General features: G+C 44.2%; 1 protein-coding gene across 3 annotated transcripts in view; it reads right to left on the bottom strand.

The window, feature by feature from the left end:
- Positions 1 to 16,027: 16,027 nt before the first annotated feature.
- Positions 16,028 to 26,715, bottom strand: part of celsr1a (cadherin EGF LAG seven-pass G-type receptor 1a) — a 133,366-nt gene continuing 122,678 nt past the window's right edge. For 2 of the 3 annotated variants that reach the window (XM_029742677.1, XM_029742679.1), the window contains 11 exons: positions 24,288 to 24,462; positions 23,290 to 23,402; positions 22,890 to 22,969; positions 22,454 to 22,580; positions 21,947 to 22,072; positions 21,702 to 21,796; positions 20,141 to 20,247; positions 19,810 to 19,968; positions 18,270 to 18,536; positions 17,800 to 18,079; positions 16,028 to 17,281 (listed from right to left, as the gene is read on the bottom strand). In XM_029742677.1, coding sequence (XP_029598537.1) covers positions 17,254 to 17,281; positions 17,800 to 18,079; positions 18,270 to 18,536; positions 19,810 to 19,968; positions 20,141 to 20,247; positions 21,702 to 21,796; positions 21,947 to 22,072; positions 22,454 to 22,580; positions 22,890 to 22,969; positions 23,290 to 23,402; positions 24,288 to 24,462 — 1,557 coding nt within the window. In that variant the 3' untranslated portion in view covers positions 16,028 to 17,253. Of the gene's footprint in view, positions 17,315 to 17,799; positions 18,080 to 18,269; positions 18,537 to 19,809; positions 19,969 to 20,140; positions 20,248 to 21,701; positions 21,797 to 21,946; positions 22,073 to 22,453; positions 22,581 to 22,889; positions 22,970 to 23,289; positions 23,403 to 24,287; positions 24,463 to 26,715 lie in introns of all 3 variants that reach the window. The other variant, XM_029742678.1, reaches the window with a different exon arrangement.

Genomic DNA, 26,715 nt, shown 5'->3' with positions numbered 1-26,715 from the left:
TTGCCTGCATCCGTAATGGGTCTGTGTTCAAATGACCACCCCTCATCATTGTCAAATGCTCCCTAAAACACTTCAACAAGCAGACCTTTCTAATCAACCTGGCCCGGGTATCCTGGAAGGATATTGACCTCATTCCGTCAGTAGAGGATGCCTGGTTATTCTTTAAAAGTGCTTTCCTCACCATCTTAACATCTTAAATAAGCATGCCCCATTCATAAAAAAATCAAAACAGGAACAGATATAGTCCTTGGTTCACTCCAGACCTGACTGCCCTTGACCAGCACAAAAACATCCTGTGGCGTACTGCATTAGCATTGAATAGCCCCCGCGATATGCTTTTCAGGGAACTTTTCAGGGAAGTTAGGAACCAATATACACAGGCAGTTAGGAAAGTAAAGGCTAGCTTTTTCAAACAGAAATTTGCATCCTGTAGCACAAACTCCCAAAATTTATGGGACACTGTAATGTCCATGGAGAATAAGAGCACTTCCTCCCAGCTGCCCACTGCACTGAGGCTTGGAAACACTGTCCCCACCGATAAATCCACGATAATTGAGAATTTCAATAAGCATTTTTCTATGGCTGGCCAAGCTTTCCACCTGGCTACCCCAACCCCCATCAACCGATCCTTGACTTCGATCCTTGACTTCGGCAATGTCATTTACGAAATAGCCTCCAACACTCTACTCAGCAAATTGGATGCAGTCTATCACAGTGCCATCCATTTTGTCACCAAAGCCCCATATACTACCCACCACTGCAACCTGTATGCTCTCGTTGGCTGGCCCTTGTTTTATATTCGTCCCCAAACCCACTGGCTCCAGGTCATCTATAAGTGTTTGCTAGGTAAAGCCCCACCTTATCTCAGCTCACTGGTCACCATAACAGCACCCACCTGTAGCACGCGCTCCAGCAGGTATGTTTCACTGGTCACCCCCAAAGCCAATTCTTCCTTCGTCCGCTTTTCCTTCCAGTTCTCTGCTGCCAATGACTGGAACGAATTGCAAAAATCACTGAAGCTGGAGACTCATATCTCTCTCACTAACTTTAAGCACCAGCTGTCAGAGCAGCTCACATGTACATGTACATAGCCCATCTGTAAATAACCCATCCAACTACCTCATCCCCATATTGTTATTTATTTTTTTGCTCCTTTGCACCCCAGTATCTCTACTTGCACATTCATCTTCTGCATATCTATCACTCCAGTGTTTAATTGCTAAATTGTAATTACTTCACCACTACAGCCTATTTATTGCCTTACCTCCCTAATCTTACCTTATTTGCACACACTGTATATCGATTTTTTTCTATTGTGTTATTGACTGTACGTTTGTTTATTCCATGTGTAACTCTGTGTTGTTGTTTGTGTCGCACTGCTTTGCTTTATCTTGGCCAGGTCATAGTTGTAAATGAGAACTTGTTCTCAACTTGCCTACATGGTTAAATAAAGGTGAAATAAAAATACAAAAAATAAATAATGGAGTTAGTAGGATGCTACTGGATGACTTGGTGGATGTTCGTGTTCTTGGTCCTACCAACCATCCATGAAGATATGTCACTCACAGTAGAAGTCATAAACAGCAAACTCTGGCAATGGGGGCCTCCTGGCGAAGGTAAGCCTGGACCAGACACAGACTAGAAACAGCTTCTCCGCCCTAGATCCACAGGTTCCGGCGCCTTGTTCCCTGGGGGCTTCTGATGCTAGGTTGGATCCTGAGGTACCTGTGCCTTCATCCTCTGTTCTGTCTCCCTCTCCGGTGGTTTCTAGCTCGGGTTCAGATCCTCAGAGCTCCCCACCTCATCAGACCGTGAGGCTGTCTAAGACTCTGGCCCATTCATCATCCACAATGGATACTACAGCTGGCTCGGGTCCATTGGACCCCACCACTCTTCGGTCCTCGAGGAGTTTTCGAATCCACTCAAGGCAAAAGAACGGACGGACCTCCTCAGCCATTGCACCAGCTGTCATCATCGGCAGCTTTATGGTAAGAAACATCTTGGTTCCCGTGGTAAAATCCCTGTGCTATCCTGGAGAATAAGTACGGGACATTACAAGGCTGCTTCTGACCGTTCTACGACAGCTGCCGGGAGCTGACACTGTCATAGTCCATGTGGGGTCAAACGACATTAGGAGGGCCAGTTCGGAACTGCTGAAAATTGATTTCAAATGACTGATTACAGCTCTAAAAGATTCCAGAAAGGTGGACAATTATTTCAGGTCAAATCAAATGTTATTTGTCACATGCCCCGAATACAACAGGTGTAGTCCTTACAGTGAAAGGCTTAGTTACAAGCCCTTAACCAGCAATGCAGTTTTAAGAAAAATGTGTTAGGTAAAAAATAGACAAGTAAGAAATAAAAGTAACAAATAATTAAAGCGCAGCAGTGAAATAGCAATAGCGAGGCTATATACAGGGGGAACTGGTACAGAGTCAATGTGCGGGGGCACCGGTTAGTTGAGGTACTTGAGGTAATATGTACATGTAGGTAGAGTTAGTGACTATGCATAGATAACAAACAGAGAATAGCAGCAGCGTAAAAGGGGGGGGGGCAATGCAAATAGTCTGGGCAGCCATTTCATTAGCTGTTCAGGAGGCTTATGGCTTGGAGGTAGAAGCTGTTGAGAGCCTTTTGGACCTAGACTTGGTGCTCCGGTACCGCTTGCGTTGCGGTAGCAGAGAGAACAGTCTATGACTAGGATGGCTGGAGTCTTTGACAATTTTTAGGGACTTCCTCTGACACCGCCTGGTGTAGAGGTCCTGGATGGCAGGAAGCTTGGCCCCAGTGATGTACTGGGCTGTATGCACTACCCTCTGTAGTGCCTTGCGGTCGGAGGCCGAGCAGTTATGCAACCAGTCAGGATGCTCTTGATGGTGCAGCTATATAACTTTTAGAGGATCTAAGGACCCATGCCTAGTCTTTTCAGTTTCCTGAGGGGGAATAGGTCTTGTCGTGCCCTCTTCACGGCTGACTTGGTGTGCTTGGACCATAATACAGTGGGGAAAAAATGTATTTAGTCAGCCACCAATTGTGCAAGTTCTCCCACTTAAAAAGATGAGAGAGGCCTGTAATTTTCATCATAGGTACACGTCAGCTATGACAGAGAAAATGAGAGAAAAAAATCCAGAAAATCACATTGTAGGATTTTTTATGAATTTATTTGCAAATTATGGTGGAAAATAAGTATTTGGTCACCTACAAACAAGCAAGATTTCTGGCTCTCACAGACCTGTAACTTCTTCTTTAAGAGGCTCCTCTGTCCTCCACTCGTTACCTGTATTAATGGCACCTGTTTGAACTCCACTATGGCCAAGACCAAAGAGCTGTCAAAGGACACCAGAAACAAAATTGTAGACCTGCACCAGGCTGGGAAGACTGAATCTGCAATAGGTAAGCAGCTTGGTTTGAAGAAATCAACTGTGGGAGCAATTATTAGGAAATGGAAGACATACAAGACCACTGATAATCTCCCTCGATCTGGGGCTCCACGCAAGATCTCACCCCGTGGGGTTAAAATTATCACAAGAACGGTGAGCAAAAATCCCAGAACCACACGGGAGGACCTAGTGAATGACCTGCAGAGAGCTGGGACCAAAGTAACAAAGCCTACCATCAGTAACACACTACGCCGCCAGGGACTCAAATCCTGCAGTGCCAGACGTGTCCCCTGCTTAAGCCAGTACATGTCCAGGCCCGTCTGAAGTTTGCTAGAAAGCATTTGGATGATCCAGAAGAGGATTGGGAGAATGTCATATGGTCAGATGAAACCAAAATATAACTTTTCGTTAAAAACTCAACTCGTCGTGTTTGTAGGACAAAGAATGCTGAGTTGCATCCAAAGAACACCATACCTACTGTGAAGCATGGGGGTGGAAACATCATGCTTTGTGGCTGTTTTTCTGCAAAGGGACCAGGACGACTGATCCATGTAAAGGAAAGAATGAATGGGGCCATGTATCGTGAGATTTTGAGTGAAAACCTCCTTCCATCAGCAAGGGCATTGAAGATGAAACATGGCTGGGTCTTTCAGCATGACAATGATCCCAAACACACCGCCCGGGCAACAAAGGAGTGGCTTCGTAAGAAGCATTTCAAGGTCCTGGAGTAGCCTAGCCAGTCTCCAGATCTCAACCCCATAGAAAATCTTTGGAGGGAGTTGAAAGTCAGTGTTGCCCAGCGACAGCCCCAAAACATCACTGCTCTAGAGGAGATCTGCATGGCGGAATGGGCCAAAATACCAGCAACAGTGTGTGAAAACCTTGTGAAGACTTACAGAAAACGTTTGACCTGTGTCATTGCCAACAAAGGGTATATAACAAAGTATTGAGATAAACTTTTGTTATTGACCAAATACTTATTTTCCACCATAAATTGCAAATAAATGCATTAAAAATCCTACAATGTTATTTTCTGGATTTTTTTTCTCTCATTTTGTCTGTCATAGTTGAAGTGTACCTATGATGAAAATTACAGGCCTCGCTCATCTTTTTAAGTGGGAGAACTTGCACAATTGGTGGCTGACTAAATACTTTTTTCCCCCGCTGTAGTTTGTTGATAATGTGGACACCAATGAACTTGAAGCTTTCAACCTGCTCCACTACAGCCCTGTCAATGAGAATGGGGTCATGCTCGGTCCTCCTTTTCCTGTAGTCCACAATCATGTCCTTTGTCTTGATCACATTGAGGGAGCGGTTGTTGTTCTGGCATCACACGGCCAGGTCTCTGACCTCCTCCCTATAGGCTGTCTCGTCGTTGTCGTTGAGAGAATAGCACCCACACCCATTGTTGAGCCATGGGTGTGAAAGATTCATCAGGCTACTGGCATGACACACCTGGCTAAAAGATTACTGTAGCTCTGTTGGAATAACTTTTATAGATAACTTTGACACCTTCTAGAAACAGACGATGCTCTATAGGAATGACGGAGTGCATCCAAATCATCTTGGCTCCTGGACTCTGTTCACGCTTTTCACGGCTGCATTGAGACAATGACTTATCAATAACCCAAGCCCAGATCAGATAATCCCTATCACTGTGTTGCTGAGTTGTCGTAGTGCTGCAGCAAATGTACATTATCCCAGTGGGGTTGGCAGTCATACTGTAAGTAACCTAATTCATGTCCCTCTAACTCCCCTGAATGGTTCTGTCGAACCTACAGCTATTGTATACAGTAATCATGTGCCCATGAACCAGAGTTATATTGTTAGCACTGAGGCGGTTTGTCCTAGAAGGAAGTCCACTGTGTGAAGCTCACCCTGCACTATCAGCTCAAACATAAATAACATTGTCATGTCTACTTCTGATAAGCTTCCCAGTAAAGCAATAAAAACAACCAAGCATCCCAGAAAAGTGCTAAAAATAGCCCATATTAACATAGAGTACAAGTCAAAAGTTTGGAAACACCTACTCATTCAAGGGTTTTTCTAAGTTTTTACTATTTTCTACATTGTAGAATAATAGTGAAGACATCAAAACTATGAAATAACACATATGGAATCATGTAGTAACCAAAAAAAAAGTGTTAAACAAATCAAAATATATTTTATATTTGAGATTCTTCAAATAGCCACCCTTTGCTTTGATGACAGCTTTGCACACCCTTGGCATTCTCTCAACCAGCTTCTCCTGGAATGCTTTTCCAACAGTCTTGGAGGAGTTCCCACATATGCTGAGCACTTGTTGGCTGCTTTTCCTTCACTCTGAGGTCCAACTCCTCCCAAACCATCTCAATTGGTTTGAGGTCTGGTGATTGTGGAGGCCAGGTCATCTGATGCAGCACTGCATTACTCTCCTTTTTGGTCAAATAGCCCTTATTCAACCTGGAGGTGTGTTGGGTCATTGTCCTGTTGAAAAACAAATGATAGTCCCACTAAGCGCAACCCAGATGGGATGGAGCCATGATGGTTAAGTATGTCTTGAATTTAAAAAAAAACGACGACAGTGTCATCAACAAAGCCCCCCCACACCATCACACCTCCTCCACGCTTCACGGTGGGAACCACACATGTGGAGATCCTCCGTTCACCTACTCTTCGTCTCACAAAGACAAGGCGGTTAGAATTAAAAATTTGGACCAAAGAACAGATTTTCACCGGTATACTGTCCATTGCTCATGTTTCTTGGCCCAAGCAAGACTCTTCTTCTTATTGGAGTCCATTAGTTGAGTGCTGAAGTGCGTATTGCGTAAAAATTGTCTGTACTCTGTTACAGCACTCACTACGAAGTTCCAAACTGCCTCTGGAAGCAACATCAGCACAATAACTGTTCGTTGGGAGCTTCATGAAATGGGTTTCCATGGCCGAGCACCCACACACGGCTGGGGGGGTGTAAAGCTCGCCACCATTGGACTCTGGAGCAGTGGAAACACGTTCTCTGGAGTGATGAATCACACTTCACCATCTGGAAATCCTATGGACGAATCTGGGTTTGGTGGATGCCAGGAGAATGCTACCTTCCCAAATGCATAGTGCCAACTGTAAAGTTTGGTGGAGGAGGAATAATGTCCTGGGGCTGTTTTTCATGGTTCGGGCTATGCACCTTTGTTCCAGTGAAGGGAAATAATACTGCTACAGCATACAATGATATTCTAGATGATTCTGTGCTTCCAACTTTGTGGCAACAGTTTGGAGAAAGTCCTTCCCTGTTTCAGCATGACAATGCCCTCGTCCACAAACTGAGGTCCATACAGAAATGGTTTGTCGAGATCAGTGTGGAAGAACTTGACTGGTCTGCATAAAGATTTTGGAATGAGATATTCGACGAGCAGTTGTCCACATACCTTTGGTCATGTAGTGTAACTGCCTTAATGTTGCTGTACCCCAGGAAGAGTAGCTGCTGCCTTGGCGTACTTAATGAATATAAATACATTGTAAGATGTCAAGAGGCTGGTGTGCAGAGATGGTTGAGTTTAGAGCAGGGGTGTCTAACTCCGGGGGCAGCATTCGGTCTTCAACGGGGTCGAGTCCCTGTCTATCTTCTGAAGAGCATCTTAAATGATACCCCCCCCCCAAAAAAATAAATAATATAATCCTGAACCAACACAATGTCACTGACTGTTTAGCTTTAATTTCCGTGATTTAGAGAGATGGATACAGTCAGAAACGGTATAAATGTAGCTCCATTCTAGACACTTTCCATTTGGTATTTTTTTATATCTTGTTTCAGCTCAAACCACCTGTGCGCCAGATTGATCCCCCTCGCATATGTTTGACACCCCTCGCTTACAGGCAAAGGAAAGTAAAGGAGAAAGAGGTGGCAGGGGTTACTTTTTTCATTTCAGTGACACTAAGTGTGCGTGTGTGTGTGTTTGCGTGTGTGTAGTCTAGACTTCACACACGCCAGAGAAAATCCTAAAAGGGAGCCCTTAGTCCAGACTTAAGACAATTAGAGCATACCAAGACGTATTCAATCAGGGCCCTTACCCCTACCCATCAGCCCTGGTATCTATTGTGGCAGGGCAGGTGAGATGAATGTATCTGCAATAAAATGTACTTGTTGTGATACTATTTTACAACCAATAGATGGCGGTGTAGGATCATTGTCATGGACTTTTTTGAGCCGACAAGGAGGACAGTTTGCTGAAGTCTGTGTATCTGCTGTATGGCACTGTCTTCCAGTGGTGCCACCATGGGCCCGGCTACAGGAAGATGAATTATTAAAACGATAATAGTGCCTGAGAGATACTCAGGTGGGGCAGAGGTCATTTAGAGAGGAAAGGTCAGTGCCAGTCTTCTGAGTAGGCTAAAGTGTCTCCACTTAACCCCCAACGATACACACACGGTGTGATTATACAGTGAACATATGATTCTGAAGAGTATGAAATAAAAGGAGTATTGGCTGATTGTTCATCTCAGACCGAAAAACTCTCTGATATATATATTTTTATCACAACTTAGAGAGCACAACATCTTGAGATTTTAAAGCTATCGGTCTCAGGTGCCCCCAAGACTACCTCTATCCTTAACCCCCCATGACTACCTGCACGCATCCTCAACTGTCTTTGTCCCACACCAGCTCTGTCACCTGAGGTAGAGGCTGTTGTCACTGGGCTGACTGACGTTCCCTCACTTTCACTCACACAACGTACTGTACTTATTAGTGTGCCTTGCTTCAGCAAGACCACTCCAGCATTTCCACTTACTTCTGACTAATTGTGCCTTGCTAAGTGTGGTCCAGGTAAGTGTGGCCTTGCTATATATCTTGTTGGAATGACTTAGTATCTCGTTTTGCATGATTTATTTTTTACTAAGTCGTTCCAACGAGATCGTAAGTCGTTCGGACGAGATAATTCAAAGAGTTCGCTTTTTTTGGGGGGGGGGGGGACTTCAGGGCTTCTGTAGTAGACAAATCTGCTGAGGAAGAGGATGGAGTTGGTCTCGTGTCTGGTGAAGAAGAGTAAGGGGTGGTCTGCATTGAAGTAGTACCTCTTTTTTTAGGATAACGTGATCTGCCTCGGATTAACCCCACTACATGCGTCAGCTTTTGTTCTGTTCATCCCAGACAGGTTTGCCTTGTCCTTGTCAAACATGTTAGTCACGTCTAGTTGAGACAGATGCTCCGTCAACTGGTTGTCCTCAACTTTAAAGACATCCTCCAGCGACGTTTTTAAAAAAACTTTTACTGTTGAAAAGCGATATCCCAAATATAAATACAGTAAAGTACACACACTAAAGGTTAAAAAAAAATACATGTTTTACCAAAATATATATATTTTTGGCAAACTTCAAGAAGTAGAGCATTGAAGGAGTTGGTCTGATGGGAATAATTCATGTCATTAGCCTCCCCCCTTGAGGAACAATAGACAAGCAATATAGAACAAAAGAGGAAAGCCCTGGACCATCTATTGAGATTTCTTTTTTTAAGTAAATCAGGTGTTAAATTAGGTGAAAGAGTGAGTTTAGGAAGGTTGACAGTGACCTTAATGTCGGCATCCATGTTTCTCTTGTCCGTCCACTAGTTAAGTTTCTCTGGTGTCAGCTCTTTTCCAGCTTTGACATCAGGACGGAAGAGACCACTTATAATAGAACAGGTTACCTTCAGAAAGTATTCACACACCTTCACTTTTTCCACATTTTGTTGTGTTACAAAGTGGGAAAAAAATGGATTTAATTGTCATTCATTTTTGTCAACGATCTATACAAAATACTTTTTGTTGTTGTTATTAATGGAAAATAAAACACATACTATATATTAGATAAGTATTCAACCCCCTGAATCAATTTGTGTTAGAATCACCTTTGGCAGTGACCACAATTGTGAGTCTTTCTGGGTAAGTCTTTAACAACTTTGCACACATTATTCTTTAAAAAAATGTTTAAGCTCTGTCAAGTTGGTTGTTGGTCATTGCTAGCCAGCCATTTTCAAGTCTTGCCAGTGATTTTCAAAACTGTAACTATGCCACTCAGGAACATTCAATGTTATCTTGGTAAGCTCATGTTGAAATGTTGAATTTGTCTCCCAGCGTCTGTTGGAAAGCAGACTGCTGATGACAATCATACCCATAACATGGCCCTTGAATATTTTAGTACACCTACTGGATAGCTCTTCTTTGTCTACACCCATTCAGCACCATTCCCATCTTCTTAAGCCTTAGCTCAGCCCATTGCTTTAAGTATTCACATGTGAGGCCATGTGCTAAACAGAGTAAGGTAGTGAAGTCTATAGATGTTGTAAGGCTCTATACTTTCAGTATAAAGTCGTTAACTGAGTTGTACTTGGAGGTTATCAATCTTCATTAGTGGTTATATTAAGTTTATGTCTTCTATGTCAGTATAGGCTAACTGGAAGGTTCTGTACCTTTTAGTAGTGGGGTCATTTGAAATGCCAATATACATGATTTCAGATGTGTATTCTCTATTCCAATGCTGCTTAAAGGGAGAACACTCACCTGGATGATTTTAAATGGATGGTCAGAGGTGCGAGCACTGGAGAATGTACGTAACTAAGTTGCTTTAAAGTACAGAGCATTCACAAGAACCAGTCTGGTCATTTCGTTGACATTTCCTGGTTTAACAAGCTTTCATTTTATCTGTGGACAAACAATTCAAATGTAGAACCACTCCACAGCGGGAAAATTAACTCCAAAAATTTGAAGACTACTTGATGTGTGCTTTTTACAGGCCAGTTTCACCGTTGAATGTTGATGATAAAGTATTTCTAAAATATTCCTTTGTGTTTGTGTACCGGTTTCATCAGAGCAGAAGAGTCTCACTTGGCCCCCAGGTGGACCATGGCCAGAGCTGAACTGATGCTCATGGGAGAGAGATGGTCTTACTGGAGTTGGATTAGCCAAGTGTGTGAAGAAAGTCCAAGGCAAACGCTGTGTTTGAGCTACTGACAGTGGTCATGGCTGACTGGTGTTCCTACAAAGAATGAGTGTACGAAATGACAAGTATAATGGTAAAGCAAAGCCCCCCCCCAGAAAATATATTATAAAGAAGTTTTACGGAAAACTACTTTTTGAGGGGGGAAACAGCTAACTTCCTGCATTTCAAAACATTTTGTCATTAGGCTAAAATAATGTTGCCGTTTTAAAGCAAATATCCTGCAATTCTACATATTTTGCCATGAGCAGAGAGAAAAATGTACTCTTTATAGCTCATCTCATGCCATTCCTCACATTATGCCATGAGGATGAAAGCACATGCACTTCATGTTGTACTTATGACATGTTCATATGCTATCTGGGGGGACGAATCAATTATTGTAGGGGACGAATCAACCTGTTCTGAATATTGGGGGGCACATCCCCCGTGGAAATTTTTCCTATGAAATTAGGAAATACTTTATTTCAGTTGTACGGAATAATTGTCTAATAGATAAATCGCTCCAAGTCTGCTCAAAAAGTAGGACCAAGTTGTTCTGATGATAATGCCCACCAGAGGGCAAAACATATCTTGAAATACTTTGGTAGCAAGCAGGACTAAGGTAACACTAGCTTTTAGGGAGCGGAGATGAGGTGATGGTTGCAATTGAGATCAGCTGTGTGGATGAATTTAGCACATATTTATGGTTTAACTAGAGATCTGCCTGCGATAATTTAGTGGCCATCGATGGTTACAACAGGCCCATAGACTACTTCGCACACTACAATAAGCTCAACTGGACACCTAAATGAGGCAGTGAATGAACTGAGAAAGCACACAGGGCATTCTACGCAATAAAAAAACTAATTCAAATTGAAATACCTATACAAATTTGGCTAAAACTAATTGAATGTGTCATTGAACCAATTGCACTTTATGGCAGCGAGGAGTGGGTTTCCACTTGTAAAACAAGATTTCCCCCAATGGGACGAACACCCCATTGGAAATCCTGCATGCAGTTCTGTAAGATTCTCCTAAATGTCCAGAGGAAAACAACTACAAACAATGCATGCAGTGCAGAACTTTTATAAATCGAGCAGCCTATACTTTAAATGCCAGGATGTCATCAGAGAGGCTCCTGAGTGGCACAGCGGTCTAAGGCACTGCATCTCAGTGCTAGAGGTGTCACTACAGACCCTGGTTTGATTCCAGGCTGTTTCACAACCGGCCGTGATTGGGAGTCCCATAGGGCAGTGCACAACTGGCCCAGCGTCGTCCAGGTTAGGGTTTGGCCGGGGTAGGCCGTCATTTTAAATAAGAATTTGTTCTTAACTGACTTGCCTAGTTAAATAAATAAAATAAAAGAGGAAGAGGCAAAGCGAGAGGATTTACACTGTGCAAAATCTGTCCGCATGAGAAACTCTTTTTTGTATGGAGGTCTATGAGAGCGTGTCAAGTTAGGGGAGGCTTATTTGATTGAATAGAAGTTTCATAATGTTTAGGCTGTTACAAATGTACTGATATAAGTGGATGCATGTGGCATTTGCGAAAAAGGACTAAAGCTGTGCCTGTTGTCTCCACACGAGTATCTGCCCTCTCATTGGGCCCACCTGATCTCGCCTGCTTTCAATCATTTGAGGACGTGTATTTCCATTGTTAGAGAAGTCACTTGGCTATTAAGTCATTTTTTTTACAAGTCACAAGTAAGTCTCAAGTCTTAGCACTCAAGTCCCAAGTCAAGACAGGCAAGTCCGAGTCAAGTCTCAAGTCAAGACCGACAAGTCAAGTCTCAAGTCCTAAACTTTGAGTTTCGAGTCCTAGACTAGTCATAATGTGCTCTTCACCAAATTGAATACCATTTCATATTTTTAACAAGAGTAATAGTTAGCATATTAAATACACGCAAATCATGAATGCTCTAAAAAAATATATTTATTATTTTTCAAATAAACTATCTCTATGGAAATACATGGGTAGCCATGAGAAAGACACATCAATATGACAACAAAAACTAAATATTGTAGTGCTCTCTCTCAAGATATAATCTAGACACCTAAAACAATCCTGCCATAAAGTTACAATCATTTACTAAAAGGTACATCAAACCAACTGCTACTGAACGTCAAGTAGGCCAACAATTTGAACACTGGCCTGAAAGTCTGTGAAGAAAATACAGATCCCAAAGATGGGAGATAAAACCTGCCTTGCCTCCCCCCCAACCTTCTCTCTCTGTCTCACACACACACACACACACACACACACACACACACACACACACACACACACACACACACACACACACACACACACACACACACACACACACACACACACACACACACACACACACACACACACACCCTCCCTCCCCCCTCTCTGTGTGGGGTTACAGTAGGATAATGTATGTCAATGGTTTTAGGAACAGCAGTAACACAAGGCATGATTTAGGCTACCAACTGGTTGTAGCTCAATCTTAGCTGAAAAGATTAGGTGCATCTTTCCAAGGGCTCCGTCTGAATTCACCCGCAGACGTTCATCTGCACTGCCACGCGCAATTTTTTCTCCGCTGGCCCAATTTGATTGGCTGCTGTCCGATTCAAACTGTAATCCGTTAAATGAAGAGTTGATGCACTGCACACTTTTTTAATAATAGCATCATTTTTAATATTAAGGCTTGGGGAGGGTATCAAGTCAGTTCGAGTCAAAAGGCTCAAGTCCAAGTTAAGTCACGAGTCATTGGTATTAAAGTCAAAGTCGAGTTGCAAGTCTTTTTTGATTTTGTCGAGTCTAAAATCATCATATTTGCGACTCCAGTCCATACCTTTGCTATTTTGTCAATATTACAGATCATCTTAGATGTCGTCTTTTCATCTAGTAGAATTCGCTGGACACTAGTGAGGAAGAGAATTGTTTTTTCACACCCACGTGTGTTCGACAACAGCTGATAATCCGAAAATGTACGAATAACGGGAAACAAGCGCGATTGGGCATTCGATGGGCCCGTTCCTCTGCCCTAGTATTGCTGATGCATACCAAGTATTACTACGCCTGGATAAGTATTTTACGTATCAGTTTATCACATATTTTATAGCAATCATGTCAGTTGATGACAGTCGATGATGTGGCATGCAACCATTGGTTTATACACGCAATGTCTGAGCAGAGGAATGTGACTAATTACACCTTCTCAAATGAATGAGTAGTAGTTGATATTTGTTGCTTACTGTATAAGTTTTTACTAAATAGTACTGTTCTTCCATGCGCACAAAAAGTGTATTTCTCTCAAATTTTGTGCACAAATTTCTTTACATCCCTGTTAGTGAGCATTTCTCTTTTGCCAAGATAATCCATCTACTTGACAGGTGTGGCATATCAAGAAACTGATTAAACAGCATGATCATTACACACAGGTGCACCTTGTGCTGGGCACAATAAGGCCACTCTAAAATATCAATGTGGTGAACAGTGTCCCATGATGGATGTTGGGTTATGGTATGGGCAGGCATAAGCTACGGACAAGGAACACAATTGCATTTTATAGATGGTAAATTGAATGCACAGAGATACAGTGACGAGATCCTGAGGCCCATTGTCGTGCCATTCATCCACCACCATCACCCCAGGCCCCATCTGTACACAATTCCTGGAAGCTGATCTGTACACAATTCCTGGAAACTGATCATGTCCTAGTTCTTCCATGGCCTGCATACTCACCAACCATTGAGCATGTTTGGGATGCTCTGGATCGACATGTACGACAGAGTGTTCCAGTTCCCGCCAATATCCAGCAACTTCGCACACAGACATTGAAGAGTGGGACAACATTCCACAAGCCAGAATCAACAGCCTGATCAACTCTATGCGAAGGAGATGTGTCACCCTGTAGCTGAAATACCCAAAGCTGAAAAGGGCGAGAGGCTTGCCTTGGAATTCAGGTCTGAGATGTGGATAATTCTGCCTGATTTTTAGGTGGGTTATAAAGTACATGAGGAAAATGTGTGATGTCAAATGTTTAATAAAACATGTGGCTTTACTTAGCAATTGAAACCATAACAAATGGTTTCCCAGCCTGTTTCGGTAAAAATAGGGCTGTAGAAATTCATATCCAGAGATATGGATGCAAAGACTGACCATCTATGATATCAAAATTATAGTTTTAACCAAGTTATGAGACTATATACAGTGTTTGTTTAAATTTACAATGTTTACAAAAAGTGGAGAAAAACAAGATTATATTTTGGGTTTTCAAGGAGTGTGACAGTTGAACTAAGCTCTTGAGGCATTTCTAAGTTATTTTCTTCAAGAATCAATGCGTACATATCATTAACTCACAAGTGTATTTAGCAACTTTAAATGCCCCTTTAAAGGGTGCTGTTGAGTGTCATCATTTAGGCCAAGGCCAGGAGTTTTCCCTGACTTCCTCACCTGGTAAGGAACAACTCTGGGTCATAGTTAAAGTCTATATAACTAGGAACCAGTTTTTTCTTTCTGAGTCAGGGCCCATTTTCACAAGGTGTCTCTCAGAGCAGGATGATGATCTAGGCTCAGGTCCTCCCCGTCCTCTGAAGCTAAGCAGGGTTGGTCCTGGTCGGTCCCTGGATGGGAGACCAGGTGGTGTTGGAGGGCCAGTAGGAGGCACTCTTTCCACTGATCATTTTTTTAATAATATCCCAAATGCCCTAGTTCAGTGATTGGGGACATTTCCATGTGTAGGGTGCCACCTTTCGGATTGGACGTTAAACGAGTGTCCTGTCTCTCTGTGGTCACTAAAGATCCCATGTCACATATCGTAAGAGTAGGGGTGTTAACCCTGGTGTCCTGGCTAAATTCCCAATCTGACCCTCATACCATCATGGCCACCTAATCATCCACAGCTTCTCCTAATGAATCTCCTTTCCCCTGTAACTATTACCCAGGTCATTGCTGTAAATGAGAAAGTGAACTTACCTGGTAAAATAAAATCCATATAACCCATTATGATATAAAATACAAAACTGATCCAAGTTCAGCAATCCTATCCTAAGACGCTTTGTGAATACGGGTCAGGTCTCAATCAGGACAAATTCCTGCTCCTCCTCCTTGTCATCATCAATACTCATTACTTAAACCCCAGGTCACCTATTCCATAAACTTATGGAGCCATTTGTCAGAGAACGACTAAGAAAGTGTGATAAAATACCTAAACTCTTTATCAGGGAGCCAGGAAAAACTCAACGCACTTCAAAAATGTCTCTTCTATTACAAACTGACTTTGCCCCTGTCAAGTGGATAACACTGTGAGTGTTATGTGTTATGTGTGAAAGTATGGTACCCCGGAACCACACTGGAAGGGCCACACACAGCAGGACCGGTAAGCACCATTGTTTCATAAAGGATTAGCCCTGGACCTCAGTCACTGTCTGGACTTTGGACCCCACAGCAGACAGTCCGTCAGCCAGCCAGACATACACTCCCAGTTGTGCCTGGCACAGCACAGGACAGCATCAAGGAGCATAAAGAGACAATACATTCCTTGGACAGTGTAATGATATACAGGGAGAGCCATTGAAGACATAGCTACACTACCTTTTAAGGAAAAATTCCATTCAAAGTACATCTCTTTTCTTTCCTCCATTACCTCGTTCACAGTTATCATCATTTCACTGTTTTATCTCCCTCCTTAAGGGTATTTCATATTTTTTTTGTAATTCGTCTGAGGTCGGAATTCAGACTGCATAAAAAAGAATTCAACATGTCATCTTTAATTTTACAGTTACAATCATTGTTTTTTCCAGTGTCTTGAAACCATAAAAATAAATATACATATGTTACAAAACAATTCCAGTGTCTTTGATCATACAAAAAATCACGTTTTGTACAGTGCCGATCACATGATAGGAAGTGTTGTAAAGGTATTACTTGTGTAGTGGTTAGCTTGACATTAGAGACCCCATACCATATATGTACTGCAGTGGTTCTTTACCTACTTTGGTAAGCAGAATAATGGGTGTGTGCTGCTGACCTGTGTTCAAATGTTTTCTTTATAATACTCAATTTATTTTGTGGGGGGGGGGGGGGGGGGGGGGGGGCTGCGCATTCCTGAAGTACCAGATGGGTATGGTTTGCACAGTAATAAGGCACAGGTTTGCTAGTCTGAGCCACAGCAGAAAATGTCCTATTACAGCGTGTGATTTCTCCACAATCAGAAAGGATTTCTAGAATTGTTTTTACAAAACATTTTCTTTTCAATTTACAAATATGTATTTTTGTCTCTCATCCATGATGACACAGTTCAAATATAGAATTTTGGGAAATATCTACATATTAATTACACTCTAAACACATTGGGAGAAAGGCTATATTCCTCTTTCTATGAGTAGCTTGGAGGAACAGGGCACTTGGTAAGTCTCTGAGTTTCTCCTGAACTTCCTGTAGGCCTCTATAGGATTTGTGGTCTTAGAAGTCTTTCTCTCGACTACAACTGACTGTACCAGCACACAGTGGTCATATATCCATACATCCGTATCTGTATCAGCCCTGAGGCTCTTGAGTCTCTGTCCAACCAATGTGAGTCACTCATTCTGTGAGTCACTCATTCACCTCCTCTTTAGTGGTTTGGCACAGGAGGTTCCATTAGTCCAGTAGGTAGGACCTCCTTTACTTGGTTTAGTCTGACACATACATTCCCTTTTTCTTTTCTTTAGTTTAGTCCGGCAGGCGTGGCTCTGAAGGAATACTGCTCTCCTTAGGAGATGAAGAAGGTGAGAGGTCAAGGGTGAGAGGTCACTTCTCCATTGCACATGGGCATGATACCTTCTCTCTTTTTCTTTATACCTATCCTTTTCCCGCCTCTCTTTTCTCCTTTACTCTCTTGTTTTCTCCTCTTTTCCTTTCATTGTCCTTTCTTCTCTTGTTCCTTTCTTCTCCTCCTCTCCTCTACTCCAGTGAGAGGTCATCTTTTCTCCTCTCATGAGGGCAGAGAGACTCTGGTTTTCCTGCTGGGTCAGATTGAAGTTTCATTACTGCCGCTGTTCCGGGAGAGAGAAAGGGATGGAGGGAAAGATACAGGGAGGGAGGGGAGGATACAGGGAGGGAGGGGAGGATAGAGGGAGGGGAGACATGCAGGGTTAGATGTGTGCAGGTAGGGATGCAGGCTAACACCACTAGACAGTGTACAACCACGTGCAGCATTCATATGTTGGATGGGAACTTTCATTCATACGGTACATATAGACAACAGCGAAATATGTCCTCCTGTGATAACTTCACCTAATACATGCAGGTCAGCATCAATAGACTCCATGGTCAACAGATGCATGTCATTAAAGTGTCGATAATGAAATACCATTCAGATGCAATCTGACATGAAACAAAATCTTCATCATTCACTATTTAGGCTAAAAGGAATCATTCATCACTTCGTGCTGAGTGACACTACATTCTCTGCTCTATTGAAAAACACCACACACAATAATTACACTGTGACATCATCATCACGCGACTACCCACTCACTCAGAGTCTGATTCGTTGCCTCCGTTGGTCGTCATCGCCTTCATGCTCATAGCCACGCCCCCATTCTGTGGTAATTGTGGCCGTGGGGCAATCGGCGGCTTGATGATTGCGCTGTTGCCCACAGATACGGGGTGCACCCCGTCGTTGGAGGCCGCGGAGGGGGTCTTGGATGGAGGGATGATGGGAGGAGGGTTGTAGTCACTCAGCTTCTCTCGCAGTCGGTTCTTCATGTTCTTGTCGGTCAAGGGAGGAGGGTACGTGATCTTGTTCTTCAGGATGCCTGAGATGGGAAGAATACAGAGTCTTTTTACATTTGTTTTAGGTGTAATAGCAAAACTTTCACAAATGCATAACGACTCATTTACAGGGCCAATATATTGTATGCTTGGATGAATGATTGAATGAACAAACACACAAACCAACCGACCAACAAATAAACAAATAAAAGAAGGAATGTCTACATCTCCCACCCTTCTTCGGCTCAGGCTGGTGGGTGCCCAGGCTGGGAGGCCCATTGGAGGGTAGACTGAGAGGTCCATTCTCCCTAGTGGGGGTCTCCCTGTCCTGGGGTGTCTCTCCTCTCTCTCCTACATAGTTGTGTTTGTTCTCCTGGTGCAGCTCCACGTTCACCTTGGTCTCCACCCTCAGCCGTTCTCCACCCCCAGGATCCTCGCTGTCACTGGCTGTCATCGCCTCCTTGGGCCAGTGAGGCTTCACATGATTGGACACTGCTTCCACTAGGGTCAGAGGAAGAAGAAATATGAGCCAATCAGTATTTTGGTTGTAGGTACCGTAATTTCCGGACTATTAAGCGCACCTGAATATAAGCCGCACCCACTGAATTAAAAAAAAAGTATTATTTTGAACATAAATAAGCCGCAGATGTCTATAAGCCGCAGGTGCCTACCGGTACATTGAAACAAATGAACTATACACAGGCTTTAACGAAACACGGCTTGTAACAAAGATAAATAGGCTTTAACGAAACACGGCTTGTAACAAAAAATACAAAATTTGCAGTAAGCTTTAGTTGTCTTTTTGCACTGAGTCAATTCCTCACGCTGCTGTTTCCAACGTCTTATCATCGACTCATTAAGACCAAGCTCCCGTGCAGCAGCTCTATTTCCTTTTCAAACAGCCAGATCAATCGCCTTCAACTTGAAAGCTGCATCATATGCATTTCTCCGTGTCTTTGCCATGATGAGGGTGACAAAATGACTACCGTAATCAGAATGATGGGAAGTTTGAGAGCGCTCGATTTAATCTAAACAGTAAACAAAAAAGTTGTTTGACCTTAACCCGTTCGGCAATTTCATTGGTCTAATGAAAGCTTCATGCCGCCAAAAAACTGAGCACGTCACAGAATGTGTTTTTTTGGGAAAAAAATATTTGAAAGCGGGAAAAATCCATATATTAGCCGCGTCATTGTTTAAGCCACGATGTTCAAAGCGTGGGAAAAAAGTTGCGGCTTATAGTCCGGAATTTACGGTAGTACTACCATACCACAGTACAATAATAAATATGTTGATAACACGGTATAATGCACTATAACCCAGTTCTAACGTATTCTAATACTTATGTCATCTACTCAGTGAGTCATTAAGAATGAATAAAAAGCTAAATGAGAGAAACTGCAGTGCTTTCTGTGCAGTGAGACCGTGGATGTTTTGGGTAACGGATAGGTTCCCGGTTAGGTTGAGGGGTGTTTTGGGTAACTGATAGGTTCCTGGTTAGGTTGAGGGGTGTTTTGGGTAACTGATAGGTTCCTGGTTAGGTTGAGGGGTGTTTTGGGTAACTGATAGGTTCCCGGTTAGGTTGAGGGGTGTTTTGGGTAACTGATAGGTTCCTGGTTAGGTTGAGGGGTGTTTTGGGTAACTGATAGGTTCCTGGTTAGGTTGAGGGGTGTTTTGGGTAACTGATAGGTTCCCGGTTAGGTTGAGGGGTGTTTTGGGTAACTGATAGGTTCCCGGTTAGGTTGAGGGGTGTTTTGGATTAGAAATGGATGGCTACCTTTGATGCTGGGCCCTTTAGGTGTGCTGTGTAGAGGCGGTCTCTCGTTGTTCCACTTGGGCTTGATGTCCATGTCATCATCTTCGCTGTCAGAAGAGTGAGACGAGGCATAGGACGAGCTATGTTCATCTACAGACAACTCACTGTCCGAGTCCGAGTCTGAGAGAGAGAGAGAGAGAGAGACCAAACGACAAAAAGAGAGAAAGAGCAACACGTGAATGCATTATGCAGACACCCAGCTCACTGCTGTGAAGACTGCACCTCATCTCCATCAACTCTTATAAAAACGACAGTTTGATGGAGCTTTGAATCAGATCATGATACGGCTTACCGTCTCCTCCTTTAGTGTCGTTCCTGTGGAACAGAGATCCGTCCAGGTCAGCGTGTCCTGCTTTAGCTGTCCCTGACGATACACTGTGCTTCTGGCCAGAGTCACCCCTACGTCAGAGAGCAGGCCAAACACAGGTTAGTTACACAGCTAGGTGGAATCACGTTGGAGTCTTTCAACTTACTGTAGAGCTGCAGAAGAACTGATGACGATATTCATTTTTATTCTACTTTATACCCCTTTTTCTCCCCAATTTTGTGATATTCAATTGGTAGTTACAGTCTTGTCCCATCGCGGCAAATCCCTTAGGGACTCGGGAGAGACGAAGGCCGAAACACGACCCTGCCAAGCCGCACTGCTTATTGACACACTGCTCTTTTAACCCAGAAGCCAGCCGCACCAATGTGTCGGAGGAAACACCGTACACCTGGCGACCTGGTCAGCGTGCATGCGCCCGGGCCGCCACAGGAGCACGATGGGACAAGGACATCCCTGCCGGCCAAACCCTCCCCTAACACGGACGACCCTGGGCCAACTGTGCGCCGCCTCATGGGTCTCCCAGTCGTGGCCGGCTGCGACACAGCCCGGAATGGAACCCAGATCTGTAGTGATGCCTCTAGCACTGCGATGCAGGGCCTTAGCACACTGGGCCACTCGGGAGGCCATGATGATGAACACCTGGGCATTGGATAAAGTGGAATTCCCCCCCGTTTTCTCTCTTTTCCCTGAACATAATGTAAGAGTCATACCTTTTCTAAACTCTTATAGATTGAGACATTAGCCAGAGGGCCTACAACGATACTGTACTGTAGCTAACCTGTCTGATGCCTTCTGATCTAAGAGTTAGGCTTGCTGGGGCTGGAGCCTAGCTGACTGCCAGAGGCCAGCTGTGTGTGTCTGAAATAGTCTACCAGGTACTGTATATACCTCCCTCCTCCAGCCAGACACTCCCTACCTGCTGGGCTTAGCACTAGTTGACCTGTGTATGTGTGTGTGTGCTTGTGTGTGTGCTTGTGTGTGTGTGTGTGTGTGTGTGTGTGTGTGTGTGTGTGTGTGTTTGTGTGTGCTTGTGTGTGTGTGTGTGTGTGTGTGTGTGTGTGTCGTCTCTTTTTGTATGCTTGCGTGTTTGGTAAACTGCTGTGTTAAGCTGAGCCATGCTTTGCCTGCATGCGCATTAAATAATATGCAGAAAGGTAGAAAAACATTCACGAAACCACAGAGAGGGAGAGACAGAGAGAGAGAGACAGGGCTCAGAGATGCTGTGGAAGCTGCTACTAAGGTTAGTGTGGAGAGAGAAAGAAAGAGAGAAAGAAAGAAAGAGAGAGAGAGAGAAAGAGAGAGATGGCTCAGAGATGCTGTGGAGGCTACTACTAGGGTCAGTGTGGAGAGAGAAAAAGAAAGAGAGAGAGAGAGAAAGAGAGAGAGATGGCTCAGAGATCAAAAGAGTAACAGAGAAAAAAGAGAGATCCAGACTGAGACAGGACAGACAGTTGCCATAGCCATGCGGCAGCCACCGTGCTAGCTGAGTGTGTAAGGGAGGTAGCTGCTGTGGCTTTTGGCTCACCTGACGGTACTCTCCAGAGAAACAGCGGACTCCCCAATGGCTGACCTGTACAGAGGACCGTCCTCAGTGTACGTGTTGTTACAGTTCAGAGACCGCTGGAGGGAGGAATGGAGGAAGGGGGGGATTGGTTGGAAGGAGGGAGGTAGGGAGAGTGGGGGCGTGGAGGAGAAAGAAACCAGTCAGTACTAGACAGTCAAGACATCTGTTCATCTCTTATGTGTGTGTTTATCCGTGTGTACACTTACAGTCAGTAGAGACGCTCTGGTCGTGCTGGACTCATCCGGTGAAGCCTTCTTCCCAGTAAAGACATTCTTCAGATTCTTCCTCACTTCTTTATTAAAGATCACATGGAAGAAGAAGATGAAGATGCCCTATAAGGAGACAGAGAGAGAGAGGGTCAGTGAAAGCCTTTCCAAAATCCATTCTCTTCACTGATATTAGGCCAGGGTCTGCATTCACATATTGTCTCAGAAAAGGAGTGCTGATCTAGGATCAGGCCCCCCCTGGCAATGTAATATTATTCATTATGATCTAAAAGGCAAAACTGATCGTAGATAAGTATGCCTACTCTGAGACGCTTTATGAATGCAGGCCCTGGCCTAATATCAGTGAAGAGAATGGATTTTGGAAAAAATGGTGATCACTGGTGTACAGTAAGGCTGAGAGTTTTAGCCTCTAGTCTAGTGAATACCAGTGGACTGTACAGCCTGACCCGTGACCTTGAACCCTGAGCCCTGTCCCTGACCCCTCACCTGCAGACAACTGAAGATGGCGAACAGGTAGTGGAAGGTCATGACATCACTGTTGACGGCCATGAGGCCCAACAGACAGGTGGCGCTGATGAGCAATAGGAGCAGGAAGGCCATCCTCAGAGCAGGACTATGTAGGGGGAGGGAGGTAGGGGGAGAGACTCAGATTATAACACACACAGTCACGTGCATGTATGCACACACACACACACACACACACAACATAAAACACACATGCACACACTCATACACACCCACACAGTCGCGCATCCACAGACACACACGTAAATCCTACTAATAGGTGGTTCGTGTAACATAGGTGTAGCTCAACAATGGAATGTAGAGAACGGCCTTTGATATCCTTCATCTCAAGTGTGTGTGTGTGTGTGTGTGTGTGTGTGTGTGTGTGCTGGTGCCCTGCGCGTGTAATAACACTTACATGGCTCCAGACTTCTGGAAGGACCTCTGCCTGCGTCCACAGGAGGCCTTAGCTGCCAGTACAAAGACGACGATGTTGACCTGAGAGAGAGGAGAGAGACAAGCATTAGAACCATGGCAGACAACAGGATAATTCACTTCCAGTCAACAACAGATACACTCAAGACCTCGTACTGCAAATCATTCATTAACACAGCATGGCATTCACTAAGGAATTAGAGAGAGAGAGAGAGAGAGAGAGAGAGAGCAAAGGAAGGACAACAATAAAAGGAAAGGGCAAGGAGAGAAGAACGAGCAGGGAAAGAAAGAAGAACGTAACATTGAAAAGAAACATGTACAGTAAGTAAAAATCTATCTCCATTAGAGGTTAAAAAAAGGCACCATTTATCTCAGGCACTCACCAGGACGACTACAGAGATGGGCCCTGCGAAGCTCCAGATGAGGGTGTCGTGGACAGAGAGCCAGCAGAAATCTGGGTTCCCATAGCCCTGAGGGTCAAGACCCACTGCCAGACCTGAGGAGGGGAGAACCAGAGAAACACATCAAGACTGTGTTAGCTACAGGCCTACTGTGAAGTACGAGCATCACCTGTACTGGGACAATAATACAGTTGCACTGTGCAGGAATTCTTTCTTCATTCAAATGCAGAGAAAAATAAGCCAGTGGCACCTGTTAGAAGTAGATGCATTGGCCTATTATTGATGGGAGAAGAGAACAGCAGAGAAAGACCAGAAAGCCTGTGCATGGTTCACCCACAAATGATGTTGCAGGTCAAGCAAAGCATGCTGGGAACAGCGCTTTCTTTCTTCATTCAAATCCATAGATGTACACAGAGGCTTCATAAAACCTCACTGCAGTGCACAACGGTGTACACAGGTCTACACTGGTACTCATGAGAGAAGAGAGGAGCTGGGCTGGGTTAGGGACTTATTCTCTCCCCAGGCTTTGTGAGTGTGCCAGGGTGGAAGGTGATAGCATTATGGGCCGACTGGCATCAGCAGACACAGGTCTAATCACCTAGAGGAAGTCTTCAGGACAGGAGGAGACATATAGCACTGGAGACTACTACTGGACAGAGACTTCAGGACGTCTCTCTCTCCCTCTCCCTTCTGCTCGCTTCCTCGCTCTCTCGCTCTGCTCTCTCCCTCATATTATCTGGCTTTTCCTACTGCTCTCTCTCTCTCTCTCTCTCTCCCTCAAGTTTCCCACAGGGATCAACGGTTCCTCAAGGGGAGACAGGCGAGGCGCAGACAAGACGGCTTCTAACTCAGAGGTGTGACTAGGTTCGTTAAACTCCGTCACCCCAATCCCAGGTTAAGTGTGTGAGTGCATGCATGCCCGCCTGTCTGCTTGTGCATCTGTGTGTGCATACATTGTGTGTGTGTGTGTGTGTCCTCACCTGTGATGATTGCAGGTATGCCCCAGCCCATGGCGTAGTAGAACCTCATGTGACCGTGGTTGATGTTCCGTACCTCCGTCAGCATGCGGTAGATGTGGAGGCCCTCCACAAACATCCAGGCAAACGTACACATGTAGAAGTAGTGGAGCAGGATGGCGATCACCGTACACACAAACTACAGACAGAGAGTCACAGAGGGACAAGGTCAGAGGTCACCAGGGACATCCATTTCAATCACACTGAGAACCACTAATCCAAGTTCCATGCTTCAGCGCTGGCCACACTACACTGAGGGTACAAAAACACTAAGAACACCTTCCTGAAAGAGCTTTGTCTTGCCCATTCACTCTCTGAATGGCACACATGCACAATCCATGTTTCAAAAGCCTTCTTTAACCTGTCTCCCCCCTTCATTCTACACTGATTGAAGTGGATTTAACAAGTGACATCAATAAGGGATCATAGCTTTCACCTGGATTCACCTGGTCAGTCTATGTCAAGGAAAGAGCAGGTGTTCATAATGTTTTGTACACTCAGTGTATAGCCCTGAGTGGGTCTCTCTCTCTCTACTTTTCTTTATCTTCCTCCATCCCTTGTTCCAGGAAGAATGCAGTGTTCTTGGGAATCCCCCAGTAGGTAGGGAGAGGACTAGAGCTAGATCACTGTCTACAGAGCAGGGGGTCATCAATCTAACAGGAGATGCTCAGGGCTGTGCCTGACGACAGCATTCCACAGCACTGACACACACACACACACACACACACACACACACACACACACACACACACACACACACACACACACACACACACACACACACACACACACACAGCTAGGCTTCTAACTTCAGAAAAACAGAGGGTGAGTCAGTGAGTAAGTGTCGTACGTTACTACTGTTGTAACAGTAACAGTACAGCCAGAAGAGGACTGGCCACCCCTCAGAGCCTGGTTCCTCTCTAGGTTTCTTCCTAGGTTCCTGCCTTCTAGGGAGTTTTTCCTAGCCACTGTGCTTTTGCCTCTGCATTGCTTGCTCTTTGAGGTTTTAGGCTGGGTTTCTGTAAAGCTTCTGATATAAAATAAGTTGATTTGATTTGACCAGTAACAGAGTCTATGGAGACAGACTCAGACCTGTATGTCTGTCTGTGACAGGGTCTACTGCCCTGAGGCTCAAACAGTTAGGCACCAGTAACAGAGTCTATGGAGACAGACCTGTATGTCTGTCTGTGACAGGGTCTACAGCTCTGAGGCTCAAACAGTTAGGCACCAGTAACAGAGTCTATGGAGACAGACCTGTATGTCTGTCTGTGACAGGGTCTACAGCCCTGAGGCTCAAACAGTTAGGCACCAGTAACAGCATGTCTCTATTATCACAGGCCTGGAGGGACAGCAAGCCTGTTAGCGTGTGTGTGTGTGTGTGTGTGTGTGTGCGCACAGGCGTGTGTGTTGTGCAATACATTTCAGAGTAAATTGCATCAATGTACTTAAATGTATGTCAAAATACACTATTAGATTACTTGCCTATAGGCAAACCTTTATAATGCCCATGCCAGGTAAAGGAATCACATGCTATGTGAATTCACAGTATCAGACATCTCAGAGTGCCTTAAATAGAGAATCTATTTTTCGACAACAGAGAAATGGTTAGTCCCATCCAGAACAGTAAATTCCTTAGCTCTAACACTATTAGTGAAGCAACAGATGTATAATCTAGAAAAATCGAGCAGACAAAGACAAACTCTTAGGTAGAACTGATCCCTGTAAGCTCCTGTCAGCAGCAGTACCTGAATGGCTGCAGGAAAACAAATAGCAGCTATTTACCAGAAACCGCTAACCGGATTGAACCTGAAACAGAAATCCCTGCTTTATCCCTTAACCTACCTGAAAATACACCACGTTACAGGAATAGGACAAATACTGTATATGTTGGGGAGGAGTGTGCATGTGGGGGGACTTGGGAGGGGTGTGCCTGTGTATATCATGTGTGTGGGTTGTTTGTGTGTTTTAAACATTGCAATGTGATTTTGATCAAAAAGAGAAACCTGTGCAGGCAGACACAGACTTTCCGTAATGATGTAGTAGAGCATGAGTCTTTTCTCAGCTCGACAACAACGATGAATTCCCATAACGCCAAGGAGAAAATGGCTGCCGGGCTGTATTCCTGGGGTTATCCCAGGTGATCCCTGCAATTTGTAAACAAAATGCGGGGACTCCATAACACACATCGTTTTCAGGAGTGATAATTAAAGAACTAAATGTAACTGTGAATACAATGGAAAGCACACCGGAGCTCCAAGCAGAGATAAGAGGTACTAGTGTATTTCTAACACTTAAGCGTCAGAATCAGGAGTGCTACCAAACAGCCAACCTCTTTTTCATTCATATCCAGATAGTCACAAATGCTAAACATTCCAAACTATCCCTGCTAAAG

This window comes from Salmo trutta, chromosome 40 (genome assembly GCF_901001165.1).
Source record: "Salmo trutta chromosome 40, fSalTru1.1, whole genome shotgun sequence".
NCBI classification, from domain to species: Eukaryota; Metazoa; Chordata; class Actinopteri; order Salmoniformes; family Salmonidae; genus Salmo; species Salmo trutta.
The sequence above is the reverse complement of the archived record's forward strand: the minus strand, read 5'-3'. Positions and strand labels throughout refer to the sequence as shown.